The sequence below is a fragment of the Melospiza melodia genome, chromosome 9 (genome assembly GCF_035770615.1).
Source record: "Melospiza melodia melodia isolate bMelMel2 chromosome 9, bMelMel2.pri, whole genome shotgun sequence".
Lineage (NCBI taxonomy): Eukaryota > Metazoa > Chordata > Aves > Passeriformes > Passerellidae > Melospiza > Melospiza melodia.
Genome location: NC_086202.1, coordinates 22803828 through 22826662, shown reverse-complemented (window position 1 = coordinate 22826662; position 22835 = coordinate 22803828). Strand labels below are relative to the sequence as shown.

Genomic DNA, 22835 nt, shown 5'->3' with positions numbered 1-22835 from the left:
TGATTAGACCATCTGGTCCATTTGTTGATAAAGCTATGTTTTGGTTGCAAAGACACATAGGAAGAGGAAGAAGGATTGGCTCTATGCTCTAGAGATAAGTCTGCATGCATTCATAAAGGTGAAAGCCTTTGTTTTTTCGTCTTCAGGGACTTCTGCAGAATTTATAGTTCAGAGGAGCTTGTGAAAGATTCAGAGTAATCAGAGGTGAAGTTTTTTGGATGTCTGAGTATGTTTGGGTAAAAACATGGATAGCATGAACAAATTTGTTTTCTGGGGTAGCTTTGTCACAACATGAGTATTGAGTAGGCTGGTAAATGCAGAGGCCCTCAAACAGCTCTTTTGTCTCTCCAGCAGCTCAGTCCTTGCATTTTGTCTGTGCTAAAATCTTCTCTTAAGCCTAGGGAGTATCCTGAAAGGAGAGTGTGTGTACATAAGAGAGTGAGTTAATTGTAAAACAAACAAACAAGAACCAATAAACCTCCAACAGAACAAAACCCCAAACTCACACTGAGGGAAGGAGGGAAGAATTTTATTACAGTGAGTTGGAATTTGTGTTAAAGTATATAATTTTGTCATTACTTTTTCTCTCTTAAGGATTCAATTTTTTTTATCCTTTTCTATGGTTTTACTTCAGCCATCTCATAAACAGCCTACCTAACAACAGTTTGAATCTGGCCTCCAACAGAGCTGACATTCTTATAATGATATGCCTGTGTTGATGAAAAATTTCCCCCACTAAGGTTCCAGCAGAACACTCTGATTACAGAGAGTGCAGAGCACAGCAGAAAATCATACATTTTTAAAAATGTATTTTTTTAGATGATTGATGATCACTTTATTAAATATCACTGTTGCTAAGTCTCTGAGTAATGAAATTAAACACCCTTCTGAGCTCCAGGGTCTGTTTTTTTTTCCCCCGCTAGCCTTTGTTGTGTGTAATTGCTTAGAACTTTGTGTAAAACATGCTTTGTTTTATAAAATATTAGTACACATTGGAGTTTGCTTAGTTAATAGTTTTCTGTTACTCCTATGGTTATATGCATGAGAAGAAATCGGTGTAGGAAAAGATTTCTGTGGATCTGAGAGATTCCAACTTAATTTGTAGGTAATAGTAGTGGGCTTTTAGAGGAAATATAATTGTTTCATGATTTTTGAATTCCATAAAAAGTGAAAAGTGAATGAAATTTTCAAAGTTTTCCATTTGAATGTTTCGAACTTTCTTTTCACCCAAGGAATAACGAGGAGACTCTTTTCATGGAGAGCCCTTTAAAATGTATTTCAAGTCATGTTTTCTTTAAACACCACAGTACAATAATCTGATATATGACTTAGTCTTAAGGAAGAAGCTTGTTGCAGAGAAAGTTCATTTTATTCAGCAGAAATCTTTTGCAACCTGGGATGAGGGCCACTGGATGCTTCTAGGCCATGGTGGCTGCCAGTGTGGACATGAGGTAAAAAACTACACATCAGTTTTAGTTTATTGGGCACTTTAGAGGTTTTAATAAATTGAAGCATTTGAATTGTGCATGGTGCATCCCATGGTACCAGTGAGGACTTAGAAAGTCCTTAGAAAGTCCTTGAATCCTTTTATTCAGTTTTATATCTGCCGACAAAATGGAATTTGTTGTACATAAGACTCCAGCTTTTGTAACCTGCAGATCCCATTTTGTTTATTAAACTTCTTTGTTAGGATAAAAGCCATACTTTTAAACTCAAAAAAAAAAAAAAAAAGAGCTGATCCTACAGTTCATGCTTTCCCTTCCCAACCCCCCAGTTTCCTTCAGCTGAATCTGAAATGCAGAGATATTATTTATTTCTCAAATGTATCCCCTAGTTACATGTATTACTTCAATGCCTTGTTGCTGAATAAACTAGAATCAGATATTTGGAAGATATGAATTACTTATGTATGAATCAGTACTTTTTTTTTTCCTAAGGCTTGATTAAGCCCTTTCTTCTTTTAAGAAGTAGTTAAGGTGAAATTTTTAATGTCATGTGATACTTGCATAGGCTTGTCAATGAATCTCATTCACAGATAAATTATGGGAGGGGGCACCTGCATCTTGAAAAGCTGTGTGAGGTGATTATGCAGCACAGTAAATGGAGAAAGTCTCTTATGGTAAGAGACTTATCCATGGTAAATGGAGAAAGTTTCAAGCTGATGAGTAGGTTCAGTAAAACACATCTTGTGAATGGTGCACAGTGTGACAACCTGCTTTGATGAACTCTTCAATCTTTATGCTGCTGCAAAACTCTTTGTCAAAATAATTAATATAAAATTTAAAAGAAAAAAAATTGGAGTTCTAGGCCCTGTAATAACATTATCACATTGCCACAGAATTGCAAGATATAAACAAGCAGCACTGAAGATTGAAATTTCCATGGTAGCCTTAACTTTATTATCTGTCATTGTAAACTTCTGCTCTGATGAAGGTCGAGCAAATTAAAACTCAATATTTTTTGATGATTTAACAGTAGTTGTACTTTAATTTCCTCTTATTTAATCTTACCAAAAGAGCTATAAATTTAAAATTACCTATCCTCTCACCTCTGTTCATTACCTTTTCTGCTCAGGTGACAATAACTGCCTGCTTTGTCATGCATAATTTATAGGCAGAGTGAGTGTTCAGAGGTAGCATATTTTTGTAACATATGCTGTATCTGCTGCTTTGATAAATTTTGAAACCAAAAACTGCAGAGTCATGAGACAGAACAGTGCCTGCCTCACTGGCCCTCTGCTACTCGTGCAACTCTGCCAGGGCTGCTTCTGAGCACTCAGGCCTCTGAGGAGCTTCAAAGAGTTGCTGTTTTCATTTAGAAAATGACCTATTCAGAGTAGGAGCTTCACACAGAAATTTTGGTATAGGCAGATTCAGTCCTCCCTTGGAACAGGATGCATTATGAGAGCCAAGAATGGACACAAGGTATTTTTATTTTCCACTAGTCCAACTTCTGATTGCTTAAAAAGGCAATGTTCAATGTCAATGTCATGCATCAATTCCTAGCATTGCATCACTGCACACTAGAGCAGGGATGATCTCTGTGCTGCTTTAAGTTATTCCTGTTATTTAAGGTGATGAAGTTAAGAAAGTCAAAGAGAACTCACTGAGGTTGTTCTCATTCTATATAGCATAAGTAACAATTAATGGAGATGTAATATGCAAGTCAGTATCAATTTCTTCTCTCTGCCTCAGATTTCAGTCACTATCTGTAAATTTGGAACAACTGTGTGTGTTTCCTTGTACCATAAATATATCAGGTGCTGTATTTGTAGTCTACAGGTGTTGACATTGGATAATTTGGATGCTGCTAGTTACTGTCTAGGAAGAGAGCCAAAGTAATATGAGCTACCGAAAAGAAATTTAACCTTAAAGAAGAAAAAATTCCTTGTAGAATAATGAGATTAACATTACATAAAATTGTTTTCATAGCAGTGGGTAATAAATCAAGTCACATCTACTTGATTAAATAATAGCACTTGTACATTTTTTACAATGTGATGTAACTGGTCTTTTGGAGGGAAATGCTGAGTCTAATATAATTATTTCAACCTAATCATTAAAACAGTTGGCAAGTAAATCTGCATTTTCAGTGTTTTGAAAAGTAGAGCTGTATATCTTTGCTCCAGATTCCTGCACATTTGTGTGCTCTCTGACTCCCCCCTGTACCAAGTTCTTGCAGTCTGAAAGCTGCATGGCACTCTGTAATCTCAGAGTGAGAAGTGTTGTGTGCTAGTAAATAGTTTTAATTGCTTAATTGGCTGACCTGCTGCTCTTCAAATATTTATGTGCTGCATACTGGAACTTATTTTCCTGCATCAGGATAGGCTTAGATATGGCTTTGTATCCTACAGAGAGCTGCCTTTAATTCATTGGGCTTTCCTTTAGGATTGTAATACAATGAGAATAAATGTTGTGCACTACCCTTGAATAAAAAATGCCTTAGAGACGACTCTTTTATCAAATTTGGCAGATGACAGAATGCTTCTCTGCCAGTCTTCAAATTATTGTTATACATGTGTTTTAGGATATTACCAACCTGTTATGTTTGTGACTCTCTCAGGTTTTTTTTGTCCCACTGCCTTTCTCCTTCATCTTTTATGCTGTAATCTTTAAAACCTTCTGAAAAATCATAAATCTATTTATAAAAATGTATATGCAAATAAATTTTATTTGAGGCTCCCCTTTGAGGATTGCCACTAAATTATTGAAAACTTGCTATTTTATGTATAAAGAAAACTCAAGTGTTAAAGTCCATCCCCTTTATGTGAAAATGTTTGATTTGAGTCAAATGAAGTTCTCAAATTCCTGTCAGCAAGTTTTTGAGGAGAAAATGTGTTCTTTCAGCTAAGGAAATGAGTGGTTAATTCTCTTTATGTAAGGACCAATATTCCTGTTTTGGAGTAGCTATAGTACTTTGTGCTTTGTCCTTTAAGCTGGGCATTGCTTTTCCTAATCCATGGATTCCTTGTGATTTTTGGGCAATAGAAATGCGATTTTGAACATTAGTTTGTCACAGGTGCTAGCTGCCTTGCCACTCTGTATTTCACAGAAGAGAAGAAGAATTTCCTTTTGCAGTTCAGTCTAGACATCTTCTAGGATACCGCTGATAGCACGAGTGAGAGATGACTGGGAAGTTAATGCAGTGAATGAAAACATCCTGTTTGCTAGAAGGTACAAACCTCCCTTCTGTGACTGAGCAGGATGGAGAACAACACACAACTGACAAGATACTGTGAAGTTTCACTGCACTGACAAAGCAGTTTGATACTTATTTTGTAAATGGTGCTTGAGTATATCTTGTAGTGAAATAAACTTTCTATTTTTGGAACCTTTTAATGACTTAATTGACTATTCCTGGCAGTGAGTAGCTATTTCATTATTTTTCTTACTACTGGATCTATCACATAGTCATTTTGTGAAAACTATGCTTGTAATCTAGATCCTATAGGTCAGAAAAGATTTACTAGTCATACTTCTCTTAAAATTAGAAAAACTTAAATGTGGTTTCTTTGCTATCTTTCATTCTTTCATGGCAGTAAAAAAAAGTGCCAAGAGGTAATGACTGAAAATCTTGAAATTGCGTATTACTTAATGCTAACAACAACAACAAAATTACAAGCAATCAACTAGAGTACTTCCTGTAATCAAGATAAACAAGTTAGGTAATTTCCCCACTGTTTCTTACTACTTTCTCATATTTGAGACTGTTTTTTCCCATTTGTGAAGCACTTTGAGACTTTTGGATAAATCCTGAAAGCATTTTGTCATCTGTGACAGATATTTTTCACTCAATAGGATATAGGTAATTCAGCATTTTTCATTTCATGACAACATCTTTATCAATTTTATTTTCAATTGTGTGCTTAGTTTGATTTGCCGTCTGTTAGGTGGGAGGAAACAAAAAGAGGAGGGTAACAGAAAATGCGTGCACCTTTGTCCTTTATGCTTTTCTATTCAGGAACACTTGTCTGTATTTTTTATAATTTAGTCCCATCTAAAGTTCCTTCATATATTTTTGCAAGTTTAGGTTCTATCATACTTAAGGCTAATCTACTTAAAAGGATTTTTAAAGGCATATTTTGAAAGAATGATTTCAATGTAAGGCTTGAACCACAGAAAATACAGTTGAAGACTAATGCCTTACATGGTAATTGTCTAATTTACTTAATGGACATATTTCTGTGATGTGTAGTGACCAAAGAATAATGAAAAGTATAATTTCATTTTAATTCAGTGCCCCCATCAATAAAGTGAAGTGCTTGTTTGCCCTCTTGCCTGCTACTTGGTAATTGAAAGGGCCTTCAGAGAATATTTTAATGTGGTAATAATTTGGTCTTAGTAGAGAAAATTAATAAGAAATGCTCTGTTAACTATAAAAAAGGAAAATAAATGTAAAGGCTAGGTATTAGTTTGACATTTTGTGAAATATTTTCAGGGGTAATTTTAACCTGTACATCACTGACTTATCCTATTGTTTTATTTACTTATGTATTGCAGACAGTAAGTTCACTTGTTACATAATCTTATGACAAGTTCAGAGGTTACTTATTTCTAACAATGTGGTCTGATACACAATCAGAAGCTCCAAAAGCAAACTTAGTTCTATTTTTATCAGTAAAATTAAATGAATTTTTTTACCCAAAATTCTTAACTTATAGTGAAAGCTTACATAACTATTGATATAAACACTTGCTAAATTGAACCAATCATGTTTTTGAAAAGCACTGTTTGTCTATTTGAACAAGAAGTTGCAGTGACTTTCTCTCCTTTTTCATTTCCCTATCTTGTCTGGAGTTCTTAATTGCTTCTCTTTTACACGTCTTAATGTTTGTCTTATATAACTAACCTAGCAGCTTTTACCAGTAGGTTTTTAGTGTGTTTTACTTTGTGATTTCACTTAGATTATGTCTGCGTTGTCTGTCTTGGTGAATATCAAGACACTTAAAACCCTACGTGTATTTATCTTTTTAAGATTCCTATGCAACGGAAGCTGTTGTTGCTTTTGTTTTACAGCTGCAGGGTGAAGACATGAAGAGGTTAGACAATGTGACTGAGGACTTTGAAAATTTGATAGCAGAACAGGGAGATTCAGCATTCCTCTCAATTATTAGGCTGGAATGGAAATGTGCCAGACAGTTTTTCAGTTATTTGGAAATACTGTTTCACATCAATGAAAGTGTTACATCATAACATTTCCATTAATGTGTAGAAATTTTTAATCTTTGAAATGAATCTTTCTGTACTTAAGCTTTCAGATAATGTAGGTGTCTGCTGTTTCTTATTCTTAAGTGAGAGCCATACCCGGGAACCCTTCATTTGACAGACTGGAGAACTATTTGTGGAATCATGGGTGGAACACTATATTTTACTAGTCTAGTTTATCTTGTCTCTCAGGTCAAAGTTTTAGAATTAATGCAGCAATTTTTGTCAGTCAAAGCAACGATGTGAAAAGGGAATTCTATAAGAGTAACCTGTACCAGAAATATGAAGGTCACAGAACATGAAATCTGTGAGCATTACTGAAGGTTTGGACAAATGCAACAGAAAAGCTGGTCAGTGCAAGAAGAAGAAAAAAGATTTTCTGGTGGTCAGCATAGAAAGTAAGGCTCTGGTTGTAAGGAAGGACTGGCAAGGTGTTTCTTAGAGATCCTTGGGAATGCAAAAAACAGAGTATAACATCTCAGTCTTAAACTAATAAGAAAAGCTTTGTATTCTATTTTTGACTTATTTTTCTTAATCTTCCAAATTTGCAGACAACAAATTTATATGGCTTGTGAATATTTTATGAGAGCAAAATGCTGGGTTATCTTATCAGCCATGTTTTCCACAGATCATTCTGGTTCTCTTATTCAGTGAAAGCAATAATGTTTGTCTGGGTATCAATAATTAATCTTTTGAAACAAGTTGAACCATAGCTACAGTATGACAGTTGACGTCAGTGAAACCTAATATGCACAGAAATGCTGTGGATAGGCCAGTTTAGAAGTACCTCTTACCTCACATTTAGTTAGTTTAGCCTTGGCTTTCTCTTTTCTTACAAGTCTGACTTAAAAGAGGTTTGGAAGTCTCCATAAAGCTGTTCATTTCTCACATCGCCATTTGTTTTCTTTATTAATATTCCAGTGAAAGCTTGTGTTTCCTAAACTGCACTAGAACAGGTGAACAGCTGCAGGGTGGCTTTTTTGTTTTGCTTGTTTTTAGCACTGGATGAACTGGTACTCAGTAGCTGTTTAGATGGAGACAATAGATGGTAACTTTATCTGACAGAAGGCTTCTGCTATGGCAGTAGGTACCTGAAGTCTTAACAGTCACTGTACATTGCCCAGCTTCAGAGAATGCAGCATAATATAATATTATGGTTTTATATAAATTTAAGACCCCTATTTGGAGATGTGAAAATGGTGAGTGGATGTATTGAAGGACATGAAATTAAATTATTGATAGAAATCTAATAATTTTAAACAGTGTTTTAGACATTTGCCCAAGAGAAAGGAGAAATAGTCTCATATGCAAAATTATTTCTCTTCACATAGCACCTCTTGGTGGCTTTGGTGAAACAGGCAAATGAAAAGGAAAGAAACGTAAATACAAATTCCTAATTTGTAAGAATGGCATTATCATAGTGTTGTTGATTGATATAAAACATTTCATAAAATGCCAGGCTCTAGGAATGCAATGCTGTTAATTTAAGGGCAGTTAATAGAGATAAAATTATTATTTGCTGGCATCATAATCTAAAGCAGCCCTTTCCTAACTGCTCCAAATGATATTTTCTTTTTGTATTATTACTGCATTCATTAAACTAGGAGCAGCTGCCATTCTGACAGGCCCTTTCTCATCTCATGTTATCTAGGGTGGAAGTCAAAGGCCAATACTGTGTTTGCCCAGTTGGTGTTACTGTTTTTAAACATCTGCTTAGACTGAGCATACTACTTTCTCTTGAGTGATGTGGTCATGACTCATTGCTCTGTATCTCATTACAGGTGATACTTAATGGTTTTTGTGTAATATTCAGCTAGTTACATGTTAGGTAAATGAGGTTACCGAATCCTTTTTTTTTGTTTCATCACATTTCAACCCAGGTATTTTCCCTCACGTTATTGACTCCCTGTTTCATATGTTTTAAAACATATCTTAACAAGATAGCAAGTTTTTTCAGTACCATATATCAGAGACTTCTTTTCAGGTTGTGTTCATGTTTTCCTGTGTTTTTAGGACTTGTAAAAAGATTATTCTTAGATGATCTTTTAAGGTTTCATAATAATTTTCTGATTTGATTTTGTGTTGTCCTGAGTTGGATGAGGTGTCTGTGCAGTGGTTCTATGTTTGTATAGGTATTTTAGAGGTGAAATGGAACAGGCAGGACTATGTTTTGAAAACTGTTACCTGTTTTTGAGTGAATTTTGCCTTTTTGAGTTCTTCCTTAAGGTGACTGTCTTCAAGAATCCCAGAACTTAGGTAATCTAAATCAATACTTATTGCTAAAAATAGGAGACAAACCATTGAAGTTTCTGGTCCAGGTCTGTGCCAAGCCATTGATAGAACACTGAGTACTGATTCCTGTACACACACCTCCTCATCATGCTAGTTTCCATTTAGTCATTAAGTTCAGGAAAAATATATTTCACAAAATTCTGCTTCTCATTTCATCTACCTGCGTGTTCCTGCCATGAAGTAATTAAAATAATGAAAACTGGTAAGCAGAGTGGGTAAAGATCTCTTACTTGTGGTATTGAACTTGTAAATAATTAAGCAGCTATCGTCACTGTCAGGTTATTACTTTAATCACCTTTTTCAGGTGTTGGTTACTCAGTGCACTGGGATGAGGAACTAGCAATGAAACAAGACTATATCCTTAATAACAGGACTGAATTTTTTGCTCAGTATAAAAAAAAAAGGCAGCCTTTAAACCTCCTTTAGTGATCACTGCACAATTGCATAATGACTCAGGGATAAACTTTTCCTAATGCTCAACTGCCAATTAAGTAAGATAAAAGCTAGCTATGTAGATAAAAAAATATAAAATATCCCAACTGAATACAAATATTACATAATAGCAACTAATCTGCATGTTAATTATAGCTACAATAATGGCAGGAGCTAGGCTGATCATGAGAGTCTGTTCCAAATCATACTTGCCAGGGGATGATTATTTTACTTAAATTTTAATTAAGAAATAATATGGGTGGGAGATTTTCATAGAGGTGAAGTAAGTAGCATAAATACAGAAATATAGCCATTCAATGCATTAAAGACTTTAATACCTTTAGAGAATCAAATACTGAATAGGTTTGTCATGTTTTACTGCTCTATTCTATTGGCAACGAAAAGTCAATACAGCAAAAGAACTGTAGGTTATGAAAACCTTTTCAAAATATAAAAGCTACCTTTCTCCTTCAATTAAGTAAATTGCCTCCTATTTGAGTGCTAGGAAATTTTAAATTATTTTCATATCTTGTGAGCAATCACATCTATTGACAAAAAGATTGGGGGTAAGGAAAATGTACACAATAAAAGAATTTTCTAACCTTAATACAAGTTCAATGAAATTGACTTTTTTATTCAGCTTTTTGTTTAGTGATCTGTGGTTCTGTGACTTTCTATAGCAAGGTCTGTAGTTGTGTTTTTAGCAAGGTGTGCATCTGTGCACTTTTAAACAAGCACTGCTGGGTAAAAATATCAAAAAAACCTGTGGTTTCATCCTGGCTCTGCCAGTGACTTCTCTAGTGACTGAGTTAGGTACCTCATCACCACTTCACTTTCTTATCTGAGAGCAAGAGATAATTATACCTCCTTTACTATGAAAGCCACATTGATTCATTCAATAGAAACTTGTACAGAGTATGAAAGCTCACTGTGCAATGCAGAGGAGGACCATGGAGTAAAACTGGTGCGAAGCTTACAGTTCTGAAAGACAAGCTCTAGCAGTTACAAAAGGCAGAGAATCTGGTGGGAAGAGGGAAAGAAATGTCATGTGTGGTGTTTTAAGCAGTCTGTAGCTGTCAGGGCTGTGGGCCTCCCATGGGCCAGGGGCCTGCCCAGCGCCATGGCTGGGCTGGAGCCTTCTTGGGCCAGCCTGGGGCAGCAGCCCGTGGCTCAGGCGCAGGGAACTGGCTGTGGCCTCACCAAGGCTGGAAAGGACAGGGCTGTGGGAGCCCTGGTTGGGGCTGAAGTGGTGTCCTGGGCCACAGAGGGTGTCTGAGTCACGGAAGACCCTGGGGACAGCAGCTAGGATCGGTGAAGCCTTGGAGATATGTCTGTGTAGCCTAAGCTTCAGTATTGGTTGGAGTATAGAGCCTAGTGTTCTCTTTCCTGGTTTGTAATCGAAACCTTGATGGTGGTGAAGGCATTTCATTGGGTCTGATCTCTGTGGCTTTGGGTCCCAGCTGGCTCCAGGCAAGCGTTCCTGTCGTACATTGCTGTCCTCTGCAGTGAGCTCATCTGTAGGTTGTGCTCGGTGCGTGTGCGGCACAGGATGCATCTTTCAACGCCGAGAGTAGAACATCTGATTCACTGTGTCCAAATTTGTCTGTGAATGAGGTCCAGCTATGCAAATACAAAGTAATTTTAAATTTCTGTTGCATTATTTGCTTGGGAAGTGTACTGAATTACTGTTGTAACTCTGAATAATTTGTTATTATCAATATAGTAACATCACACTTTGCTGTAATCGCTCGTAAGAACATGGAGCCTGCTTTCTGGGAGGGAAACTAATAGAGAAAAAAGAATCTGATTAGCTAATTAAGTTGCAGTGTTGAGCTTCTCTGAAAACAACTGTTGGTCTCTGTTTTACATTTTTAGCATTGTTCTACTGTTCATTGCTGACAGATTTAATGACATTGCTTTATTAGCTCAGTGTTACTCTCAGGAAGTTCCTGTACCCTTGTGTCCAGCTGTGTCCTCAAGGCCATCTCACAGCTATGGGTTTTGACCATCACAGGATATACTTCTACTGCAATAATTATCACATGACCACCATTTATACAGCATCTTTGCTTGTATAAAAGATATCCCAAAGGGAATTAATGGCAATTGATTTCCTGCTTACTGGCCTACAGACAAGTAATCTGTAAACAAGATCCTTCAAGCTGTTGGTCTGTGCAGAGTGCTTGGAACACTAATGCAGATCTAGTGCTCAGGACTTGCTTCACTGCTGAATTTTGCTGCCTTTCCTATTTTTGTTTAGCATAACTTGTCAAGTATTCAGGAAGTCATTAGTATTATGCTGTCACCAAAGGCATGCTCGTGGCACAGTGATGCTTTGCATGCAGTATGATTTAAACACTGTACAATCCATGCTGGCTTTTCCTGTTGTTTCCCTTGATGTTTGTGCAGCACCCATGACTGTTGCACATCACAGGCAGTCACAGAGCACGACATCCTTGCTGCAGCATCCATGAGAGACTGATATGAATTCCAGTGCATGTTACTCATCAGTGAGCTTGGTGCAGCTGAGGCTCCTCTAATTTCTAGCTCTTCTTTCTGTGAGAGCCACTTACTGACAGAATAATTCCTGTGATGTATTAAACACTTCCATTGAAACACAGGTTCACTGATAGCGTGGCAGCTCCCTGCAGATTCTTTATGATGGATTTTGTTCCCCTCACACTTCATAATTGCTGTCTTGTTACATCATGCTTCTCAGTGAAGGTTTACTCAGATAATTAATTCTAGTGATGGGAAATTAAAATTGTACATAAATTACGTTCACACCTAGTATGCAGTATTTTGAACTGATACATCGAAAGGTCTTTGGGTGTATGTCTGACAGATTCATTTGTATGTAACTGTGTAATTGCAAATGGAGCTGTTGTCAATTATGTTGCTTGTAACAAAGTAACATATTGTATATTTAGTGCTAAGTATACGTTTTGAAGATGTAATGTCAAGGAGAGTATTATCTGGTTAGTCTGGTACCTTATAGAACATTTCTATTTCTCTTATTTCTAAAGATGTGGCCAAGTAAGTTCTTAGTTTTACCTAGCAGGGATCCAGGAAGACAGATTTTCTGGTTTTTATTACCATTCTTGGCCCCACCTGTAGACTGAATTTCACTGTCAAATTGCTAACATTAACTAACCCAAATACTTACTTTGCAGGAGGCCCAGAAGATCAATGGTGGTGGAGATACACAGGCAGATGGAGCCTGCAAACCAACAGATGAAAAAGAGGAGAATGTGGCAGCAGAAGTGGGATGGATGACGTCTGTGAAGGATTGGGCAGGAGTCATGATATCTGCCCAGACATTAACTGGCAGAGTACTTGTAAGTTTTCTATGATTTTCTATGTTTTTATTTTAAAGGAAGCACTGTGTCCCAGCATTAGTGGAGGATTTTTGATTGGTTTGTTGCATCAGCACTGAGTCAATCCCAATTTTCTCTGCAAATAGCAGACTAGTTCCCACTACAAGAGAGAGGCAGAGACAGCAAGTAAGAAAAAATGACTGCCAGTCCACTCACCAGCCTATTTCGCTACACTGCCCCATGATTTCAAACTAGAAACAGTGAATTTATTAATTTCATATTAGGTGTTAAAACGAAGACTATAAAATATAGACCTATTTTATCTGAAAGTAAAATTGTACTTGGAAGAATGGAAGCAAAACTTGGAAATTAAGCCCAGTGTTACAAATGTAGAGAGTGGTCAGAACTGTAAAGCAAAGACAAGATTGAAATGGCTATGCAACGAGATTTGTGATATATTCAATAGACTAATAATGATTTTATATTCCCTTTATATTTTTCTTTATTAGTGTAAAAATCCTTCAAACCTGTGAGCAGTTACAAATTAAATGGAGACAGATGATAATGTGTGGTTTAAAGGGAAAAAAACTTTTTCATTTTTCACTTTATTTAAACATAATTGCTTTAGAGCATTGTCAAATATTAAAATACAAGGGTTTTCTGTGGAGTTCGCTGCAGTAAAAAGTGTCTCCTATGTAATTTGGATTAGTTTTCTTTTTAGAATGCACATACTTATAAACTAGAAGCTAAAGTGATTAAAATAACTTCAGAGAATCCCAGTGAAATTTTGTAACTAGTTTGAAATAAAATCATCACTGAAATATAATGTTCTTGGTGCCACAACCTTTGAAAATGTGACTTTTGCTCTTCAACAATGTAGATGGGAATTTGACATGTGATTTAAAAATGCGTCCATGTTAAATTGCATAAGCACATGATTTGAGAACATGCTAATTGAACCCATGCAGTTCTATTTACATTTGATGTTGAATGGCATAAATATAAATAGCAGTAAAAGGTACAAGTTTGCATAAAATCTGTTCAGGAAAATACTGATTTACTTTGAAGTGCTGTAAAATGCTGTAGATGATGGAAGTATCAGATTTCTGAGGTGAGTTTCTCAAAGAAGAATCAGACACATTCATAATCTCAAGATGCAGGAAATTAAACATGTTTATGAACTGATTTTGCTTCCTGAAATTATATCATTTGAGTAAGAAGAAAAAGATTTTCTTAATTAGATGGAGTGTTTGATATACAGAATGAAGTCTCATGTATATTGTTGAATTTGACACAGTTCAGTCAATGGGAATCTGTAGACCCTTGACTGGGCTTCTGAGAAATTATTAAAAAAGGGTAGAGGGCCTCACTACTGATTTGGGGAAAACCAGTGGATCTTTAATTATGTAAGTGTTTATAGTAAATTTTCCTGGGAAATATAGATAGGTATTTTATGTGCCTTTTGGTTTGTTTCCTTGTGTGTTTTGGTTTTTTTCAGTATTTTTCACAGCTAGATTTGTACTTGCTGCTTTTTATTTACTTTTAATTTCTTTTTTTTTTTTTTTCTGAATGAGAGGACTGAAATTTTTTTAGCATTGAGGGGGGAAAAATCCCCACAACCTCTTGTGATATGTAATAGTTTTCTAGCTGCCAGAGTGAAATGTAATAGTTCAGAAATTGTGGGGTTTCTCCCTGTTTCCAAAGACACAGTGGCTGTTATCTCCTTGCTTTAATGAGAATAGGAGCTCAAAGGATAATTTGATATTGATATTTGACAGATAAGAAATTGGACAAGCAGTTGTGGCTGGTATGCACATACATTTTTTGACAGTGTTCTTGACAGTATCAGCTATTTCACCAGGTTTTCAAAGCAAGAAGAGAAACCTTCAGCAAACATGAGTATGCAACAGTTCAGAATTCAAATATGAAGCTTAATACATTTTCTCAAGGATCAGACAAGTTCTCATAAATTTCTTTTTTTTCTTTCTTTTTTTTTTCATTTTGGATCCCTCTCATCTTGGAAATGTCCTGTAACCAATCTTCTTGTGAAATTAACATAGCTTTTTTTTTTATTTTTTCTGAGCATGTGTAATATTCTTAGGATGCAGCTAATCTGAATAGAACTTAATTTAGAAAAAAATATATTAATTGGCAAGAGAGTAGGAATTGAATGCATGCTTCAGTGATATAGTCTTTCATACTCATAATGTTCCAAGCCTTTTACAAGTCCAATGTAGCATTAGTTTTGCAGCAGTGAAGCACGTGCATTCTTTGATAAAACAATTTGTTTTGCTCTGACATTACGATTTTTCTTAGGTTTGGTGGGACTTACAGAATACCCTAGTCAGGCAAAAATAAATAGTGCCATATCTTCCCTTTAGCTGTGGTCTAGGTTTCTGAACTTAAAGGAGAACAGGGAAAGTCTTTCTCAGCTTCTAGATCTGACTGCACAGGCAGGAATCACAAGATGTTCCATGCCCTGGGTGATATGGTGTGGTTTTGCTGGTGGCCCACCCCTCTTTGTTTTTCCCTCCTCTTTTTTGGTTTTGTTTGCTGCTGCCTTTTTTTTTTTTTTTTAAGTTATTTTAGTTCTTGGAGATGGAAAGAATTACATATGTATTTTAGATTATACACTATTACATTTGTATAAAAGTTCCCTTTTCCTCATTGAGGTCAAAAAGGAAGAGAAATTACATAAGGGTTGAAGAGCAGATTCTTCCCTAGCTGGGGCATTTGTAAAAAGGCAGTGCCCAAAGTGCTGAGCATCTTGCAGGGTGTCAGTGTAACTGCACAGGTCTGATCATTGCAGATGTTCAGAGATTATGAACTGCTTGTCAGTGTTTGGCACTCACCTGCCAGCTGTTCATGGGGAATGGTTTAGATTCTGCTCATCTCTATTGAGAAATGAACTTTGTCTGTTTAGTTATTTTTAATCTTTCATAGGCCTTGGTGGCACATAAATGAATCCAAGGGATGAGTTCTAGATTGCCTTCATCCATGACAATGATGGGGGCTATTTCCAGGGTTTCCATAGGAATAGGAACAATGTTCTCCATGTAAGTTCATGAGGTAACGATAATGGAATAGAGTAGGAAGTGTTGAGTAAGTCTTGTTTGTTTCTATGGTAACTGCAGCTAGTTTAAATTCCAGTTATGCATTTTCTGAATATTTATTTATTATTGACAATAGCAAGGGGGGTTTTTGCAGTTTTTTTTTTTTTGTTCTGGATTGAAGGGTGGGCTTCTGCTCAGAGTCTGGTGAGAAAGTTCTTCTATTACACATAGGTCTTTAAAACTGCACATAGTTGCTACATTTAGATGTAGCAGTTCTGATTGTTGTTGTACTTTTTATTTTTGGGAAACTGCTGTAATTTCAGTGGATCTTGTACTTAAAGGAATAATGCATACTGCATGGTGATTCTTGGGCTGTCCTGTGCAGGACCAGGATCAGGATATAATGATCCTAATGTATACCTTCAATTCAGCATACTCTATGAATAACGTATGCTAAACTTAAATTTTCTTTTCTCTGAGATTTTTCATGAGTTAAATGGCTAATCAAGCATAAACTGTGTGTTTTCTACTCAATTTTACCAGTTTTAAGTACTGCTATGTGGAGAATGGATAGGGTTAGCATAAGGTACATGTACTGGCAAAATCAAATCAAGAAATGAATAAAGAGTAGATTTTATAAAGAAATTACATGAAATATACTCAGAACTGGACTTAAAACATTGCATTTGAATTCTTAACTCAAAAGGTGGAAAAGTAGAAAATTAGTGTATACATAGCACATGCAATTTATCTTATATAAAACTGCTTATTTTTATAGGCCTCCTTTTTGTAAGCCACATCTCACTGTAGCCTACTCTACCTTATTTTCAGTCAGGTTATAGCTGCTGCTATGGAAGTTACCCATTTTAAAGTTATCTTCAGACTTAGGGCTGTGTTGCAGTGACTTTTGTGACCTTTAGATAGTTGGCCATGCTTGCAGAAACCATTCTAATAGTATTTAAAAGCATGAGGCTTTTCCTAGAGTGGGAATAAATATCTTCTGCTAATTTTTTTTTTTTTTTGCCAGTACCACTTCTTTTCTTGTCTAAATTAAGGTATGCATGGCATTCTGTCATTAAAACGAAGAAAAGCAAACACACTTTTAAAATAATATTATATAAAGTTTTGAATGGTGTGATTATTTTGAGGAAGTCACGAACGTGTCTGCTCTTGAGATGGCAAACCTGGTTTAGGTAAACTTCTGTTATACAGTGCTTCATTGGTGAAAAATTGGTGTAAGACTGCACTATTGATAACCTGTATTGCTGGATATGCATGTCAAACATAAGTAAGGGCAAGTCTTTGCTACTTTTTTCTTGCATGAATCTAGCACGAAAGTGTGTAAATACAGAAATGTGCCTTGTGGTAATGGTGTGTTGATCCTCTTGATTAATGTGTAGTACAGGGGAAATTTATCTTACACCTATGGGCCACTGACAATAGCCAGGTATTGAACAAAAGATACAAACACAATTCTGCATATTTACAAAGCTTACTGGAGGAGACAGATGGCTTCCCCTAAGGCATTTGTGCTGTTTCTATGTGAAGGGCTGCTCTGATGATGCAGTTGATAATATTGGGGTTTTTATGGTGTTTTATTCTCTTTGTGCTTAATATATTTGAAAAAATTGTGCTTGTAATTAAAGCACTGATGTGATAATGAATATTTTGGAAGAAAATTCTGTGTATGTTTTTGTACAGCTCTACCATCAATCATTTGTTCTGATGCATGGGGTAAACGGCACAAACTGCTAAGCTTGTGGTAAAAAGAAAAAAATCTCCATTTTGATGTTCAGCAAAATTTTCACACAAAATATTGTCTATTAAAATCAGTTTCCATTTCCTTCTTACCTAATTTTTATTTTCCTTTTGAAACTGTTTTTAAGTATTTCTTGAATATTCAGAGGTTTCTTGAGGAATATTCTCAACATATCCCTCAGTAGTTCTATGTGGCTCCTTAAATTCGCGTTGCTTTGGCACAGGAGATTCCTCTCTGCTTTAATTAATGCTTTGTTTTAGCTTCAAATGCTGCAGCAGAGACAACTTCAAAGCTTACTACCAAAGCTGCAGGAAGTCCCACTTTTCCTGTGAAGTCTGATGTCTGTACTGGTAAGGTTTGGAAGGCTTGGTTCAATTGAAGTAGTAGTAACTCTATATTTGCCTTTCTGAAAAGGGAGCAGGTAATCTAATGGTAGAAACTAGCATGGAGAACTTGTCAATTAGAAGTAAAAATCAGGGAATATTAACTACTTGTTCCGTATCTTTTACCTAGAAGCTGGATGCTCTCAGAACCTTCCATAAATCCAGAGCAAAAAGCCATGAGTTTAAGGGAGGAACTTCCTTGTTCTCTTGAATGATCCTGCTCCTCCTTCCTAGTTAGTCCTCATCCTGCAGACATTTCCCTTCAGCTTGGGATAAAGATAGGAGAAAATATTTTAAGTTGGGGGGGGAAGGGAAAGAGACAAAAGCTCTTCAGAAGTTTAAAACAGTCCTGTTGGCTCTGTGAGTCTTGTGAAGACTGCTTCTATTCATCAGAGCTATCTAGGATAGGAGGGGGAAAAAGCAATTTCTGCAATGTAATGCCATGCCTTCTTATGAGCTATGGAATTGCTAACTGTGACTGTGAAGGAGTCGTCACAAAACTGACTTAATTGAGGCAGGGTAAATATAGAATGGGAAAGGAAACAGTATCTGATTCTTCCTCTATTTCTGGTCCAAATTTAATAAAATAAAAATTTCAAACACAGTGTACTTGTTACTGCTTAGAATGGGGATACCACTTGGGAACTAAAAGTGAAATGTGGAACCCAATCCTGCCTTCTACAGACTGCATGCAAACTAAGCCATCCAGTTCTGTCAGATGCCCACAGTCCCCTCATTGAAAAACATGTAACTCCTACAGACTGTTAAAAAAATCAGTTTGTGCCTGTCAGGGGTAAAATCTTTTAAAAATTACTTCAGTAGAGATGAGTAGATTTTAGTGAGCCATCTGATTGTTGTGATATACAAAATGTGATGCTGTCATGAGCCTGCTGTAGAATACTGAGCTCTTGGTTCTTGTCAGCCATTATATTTAATCCTGTAACATGTATTCTGAAGGTGTTGAATGTCCCTTGAGAAAGTATAGCTATGTATCTTGGTAGCAAGTATGAGTATATTGTCAGCAGTTTAGTAACAATGCAAACTCTTTGTAATATCCCTGTCAGCTGTTTAATTTTATATTTCTTCCTTATTTTTTTAATCTGTTCATTATGACAAGGGAGAAAGTCTTCTCTTGTGAGTTTGAATGCTTTGTTTTGGATTTTAAAATCGAGCCAACTCAGATGCTGTAAGGTTGAGTTCAGCTTTGGAGTGGCGTTGGGGCAGTTGGCACTTGATGTGTGTGGGCTGTGAGTGTCATTGGACTGTATGGACAGTGTTCCCTGCTGCCATTTCTTGTCCATGCTGCAGTTTGGCCCCCATGCATATGGGAGCTGCACCACTCACTTCTATTGTTTCAGCTAAATCAGAGTTCTACGTTCTGCTCTAAGAAATTCAGCAGGATATTTCTTGAGAATTATAGTAGTTTGTTCAGATTTATTTTTTCAAGCCTGCAAATTTGTGGTTTTTGTTCTCAACCATGGCCAGAGCAAATGTTGTCATTGGTGCTTATGTCTGATTTGCTTCAATGAATATGATCAAGCCGCACACTGTCAGACAAAGTTTGAAAACTGTTTTGTGCTACTTAGAGGATTTTCTAAGAATATCAAAGTAGATGAGAATCCAAAGTTTTTTCTCTATTACAAAACAGCAGAATAAATCATCATGTCATGCTAATAGAAAAGTATTGGAGAAACCCATAGCTATTTTCATATCAATCTGTTAAAAATGTTGTAATAATTTCCCTATAGATTACATTTTCTGATTTGCCTTGTTTTCTCTCATGGTAATTATTACAAAGTTATTTTGGATAAGTTGGTGGTTTTCAATTTGCTGTTGCAGATGGCTGAAAAGTGAGAAGTAACTAAGAAAATCAAGTTACCAGATTGATAGGTTTACAGTTGCTGTTTGGTATTTTTAAATACAATGGATAATTTCAAGTGTGTCTAGGCTGGAAAAGGTTGTCAGCCACTGGCTTAAAGCTTTTGGAGGAGTTAGCTGGGCAGAAAACCCTTCTCTATTTGAGGTATCATCTAGAGGATTCGCAATAGATGGTGTGGTCCATAGCAGAAACTTTAAATTTCCTAAGCATTTTTGGTCACTCTTCAAAAATAATGGGAACAGTGTGAATTCAATAGCTGCAGCGTGTGACTGCTGAGGTTTGATATGTTTTCTGTTCTCATATCTAACAGTAACTTGCATGACTTTGAACATGCAACTAAACTTTGTATTACTCCTTTGTTTCTGTGCAATATATGATTCAGATTAATTACCCATGCTTTAAAAAACATTGAAATCAACTTTTAAAAAGTAGTGAAGTCAGAACTTTTTTTTTTCCCCAATACCCATTTTCTGTTCTAAAATGCATTTCTGTCCTATATAGTTAAATCAATCTAGTAATATGACATGCATGTGACATCTTTATATAAATTTTGTATATTTATACATGAATGATTTTTACTTCCATATTATGCATTTGGAGATTGTGCACTCATATATCAATTTTTTTGACTGTACAGGCTCTTTTCCTTAGTGTTTTTGTTCTGCACTTCTGCTTTTTTAAAAATTTCTTTTGGGTCTGATAGGTGCAGACAGATAATCTGAATTTTTCCTTGCCATTCAGTCCATTAGAATTATTATGTATTCTCTTTTGGAAAAAGTCTTGGGCATCAACACTAGTTGCTTGTGGTCTCTTTACAGCTAATGGCTCTTTATATGAATGACCAATTTTTTAATGATGCAGTTCCATTGGATATCCAAAGCCACTGTTTTATTTCTACAAATGAAAAGCTTGTCTGTGTGAGATGTTTTATTTTACTTAGAGAATGCATCTTGTAGTGTAAAAAAAATGTTAGACCTGGTTTTATAAAAATGAAATTATATATCTAGTTGAGTTATCATGAGTTAATTCAGTGATATTCAGGAATTACAAGAATAAGTGTGTGATGAAGCCTGAAAACTTTTAGTTTGCCACAAAGTAAGCATTGGATTGAGAGAGGCTTGAGTCTTACCTCCTGTAGCTAAGAATACTGACATCAGATCCTTGTACTTGTAATGGAATCTCTACTTGTCTTGTTGATTTTTTAAGGAATAGGAATATATGAAAAAGCTTGGAAAATCTTCATTTTTGTTACACTTTGACAATTAGCATACTAATTGAAAATAGCTTTATTATCTGCTATTAAGTTTCATTTGCAGGTACAGTGATGAGTATGTGTGAATCCTCTTTCCCATTTTGTTTCAAATATGTTAATATTGCAACAACTTCTGACTTGGCATGAGTATTGGTGTTTTAGTGTTATTTAGGTGTTTATATAAGAGGGCCCATTGTTTTTGTCAGTAATACAAAATACATAGAAGAAACAGTTTTAAGTTTGGTTTGGTGCACTTGGGTTTGTTTTTATGTTTTGGGATTTTTTTTTCTTTTTTTAATTATTAAGTGATGTCTGCATTAAATTAGGCATCACCATTTGAAAGGGTTGGATTCAAATTTCAAGACTCCCAAACTTTTGTCAGCCAATCATGGCAGCATGAGCTGTTGAGGAATGTTATATGTAGTTGCCAGTAAAATACTCTACAGAGAGAATTTTGCTAAGCAAAGCCCTTTGTTTACCTGATGGAAATGCAGGTGGGTGGAACTAATGATACCATATTTCTCTAGGTTTTTCACATTAATCCTAATGAACATTTCAACCAGTTCACTTGATACTAAGCTAAGGCATGCTCTTTTGTTCTTTTTGATGTGATAGCACCTGATACAACTTGAATACTGTAAGACGAACTACTAATGACCTACTGGTTCATCATATAATTTATTCCAAATGAGGGAATTAATGGTTTTTGTCATCAGCGCAGCAGGTTTATTCTTAAACATTCAAAATGCTTGGTCCTTCTTTAATCTTGCCCATGTTTTCTCTTTCTACTGAATGTGTCAGACTATACCAGACTGGGAGGTTTCTATGGTTGTTTCAAAGATTCTGCTTCAGATCAGGGATTTTTAGTCTGAAATGCAGTATAGTCTCTCATGCTTTACCCTTAAGTTGAAACAAACAATAAAAAGTGTGTTTTGAGAAACTGCCTTGCTCTCGTCTCTCAGGTTAAAAGACCACCTTTGCTTCTTATGCTTCCAGAGAGCTGTGTACATGCCTATTATTTCCTAACATAATACATTTTCTACAACATAATACATTTTCTAATGTATTTTCTGATAACATAATATGTTTTCTAAGTTTTGTTCTTGTGGATGATTCAAAGTCCTTTGATTTCTCTAACAGAATATATCATTATGTCCAAGAATTTTAGTTTAGACATTAAAGGAGTACAGTAAGTGCTTCCTGCACCTGTTTTCTGGTCTTTTATGCTTTTGGCATAAGAGATGTGAAAAAGTGACTTTTTGTTATAAAAATGAATAACTGACTATTAAGAATTTAACTTCACCTGGGCAGCAGTCATTAAATATTAATGCATATAATTAGTACTTCTATCTTTTGTACTAGTTGCAAATATTATTGAGTATTTATTTGGTCTGTGTGTGGATGTTTTCTACTTTTTAGACTGGAGAAAAGGTAAACCAGTTGAATTTTAAAGCCTCTATGTAGAAAAAGTTGACAGCAGTATGTCTGCTGTGATAAGCAGTTACACTTTCAAGAACTGTAAAAACAAAATACATGCCTTTATTTGCTAGCAATGCCAAAAATATCTAAAAAGCATAAATTAGCTGACAGAAGTGTCGACAAGTGTGTTATTTGAGTTACCTTCCTCTGCGTGCTGGTTTGCTTCAAAAATACGTAGTGTGATTCTTTGTCAAAATGCTAAAAAAGAGTTCAGAGGAAAATCTAAGGCACTGTAAGACTAAAAGCATATCGGAACACAAAGTTAAATTCATTTCTAGCTTCTGG

General features: G+C 35.7%; 1 protein-coding gene across 19 annotated transcripts in view; it reads left to right on the top strand.

Moving 5' to 3' along the window:
- Positions 1 to 22835, top strand: part of KCNMA1 (potassium calcium-activated channel subfamily M alpha 1) — a 402334-nt gene that overhangs the window by 99127 nt on the left and 280372 nt on the right. For all 19 annotated transcript variants that reach the window (XM_063163853.1, XM_063163852.1, XM_063163851.1 and 16 more), the window contains exon 2: positions 12602 to 12766. In XM_063163853.1, coding sequence (XP_063019923.1) covers positions 12602 to 12766 — 165 coding nt within the window. The remainder of the gene's footprint in view (positions 1 to 12601; positions 12767 to 22835) is intronic.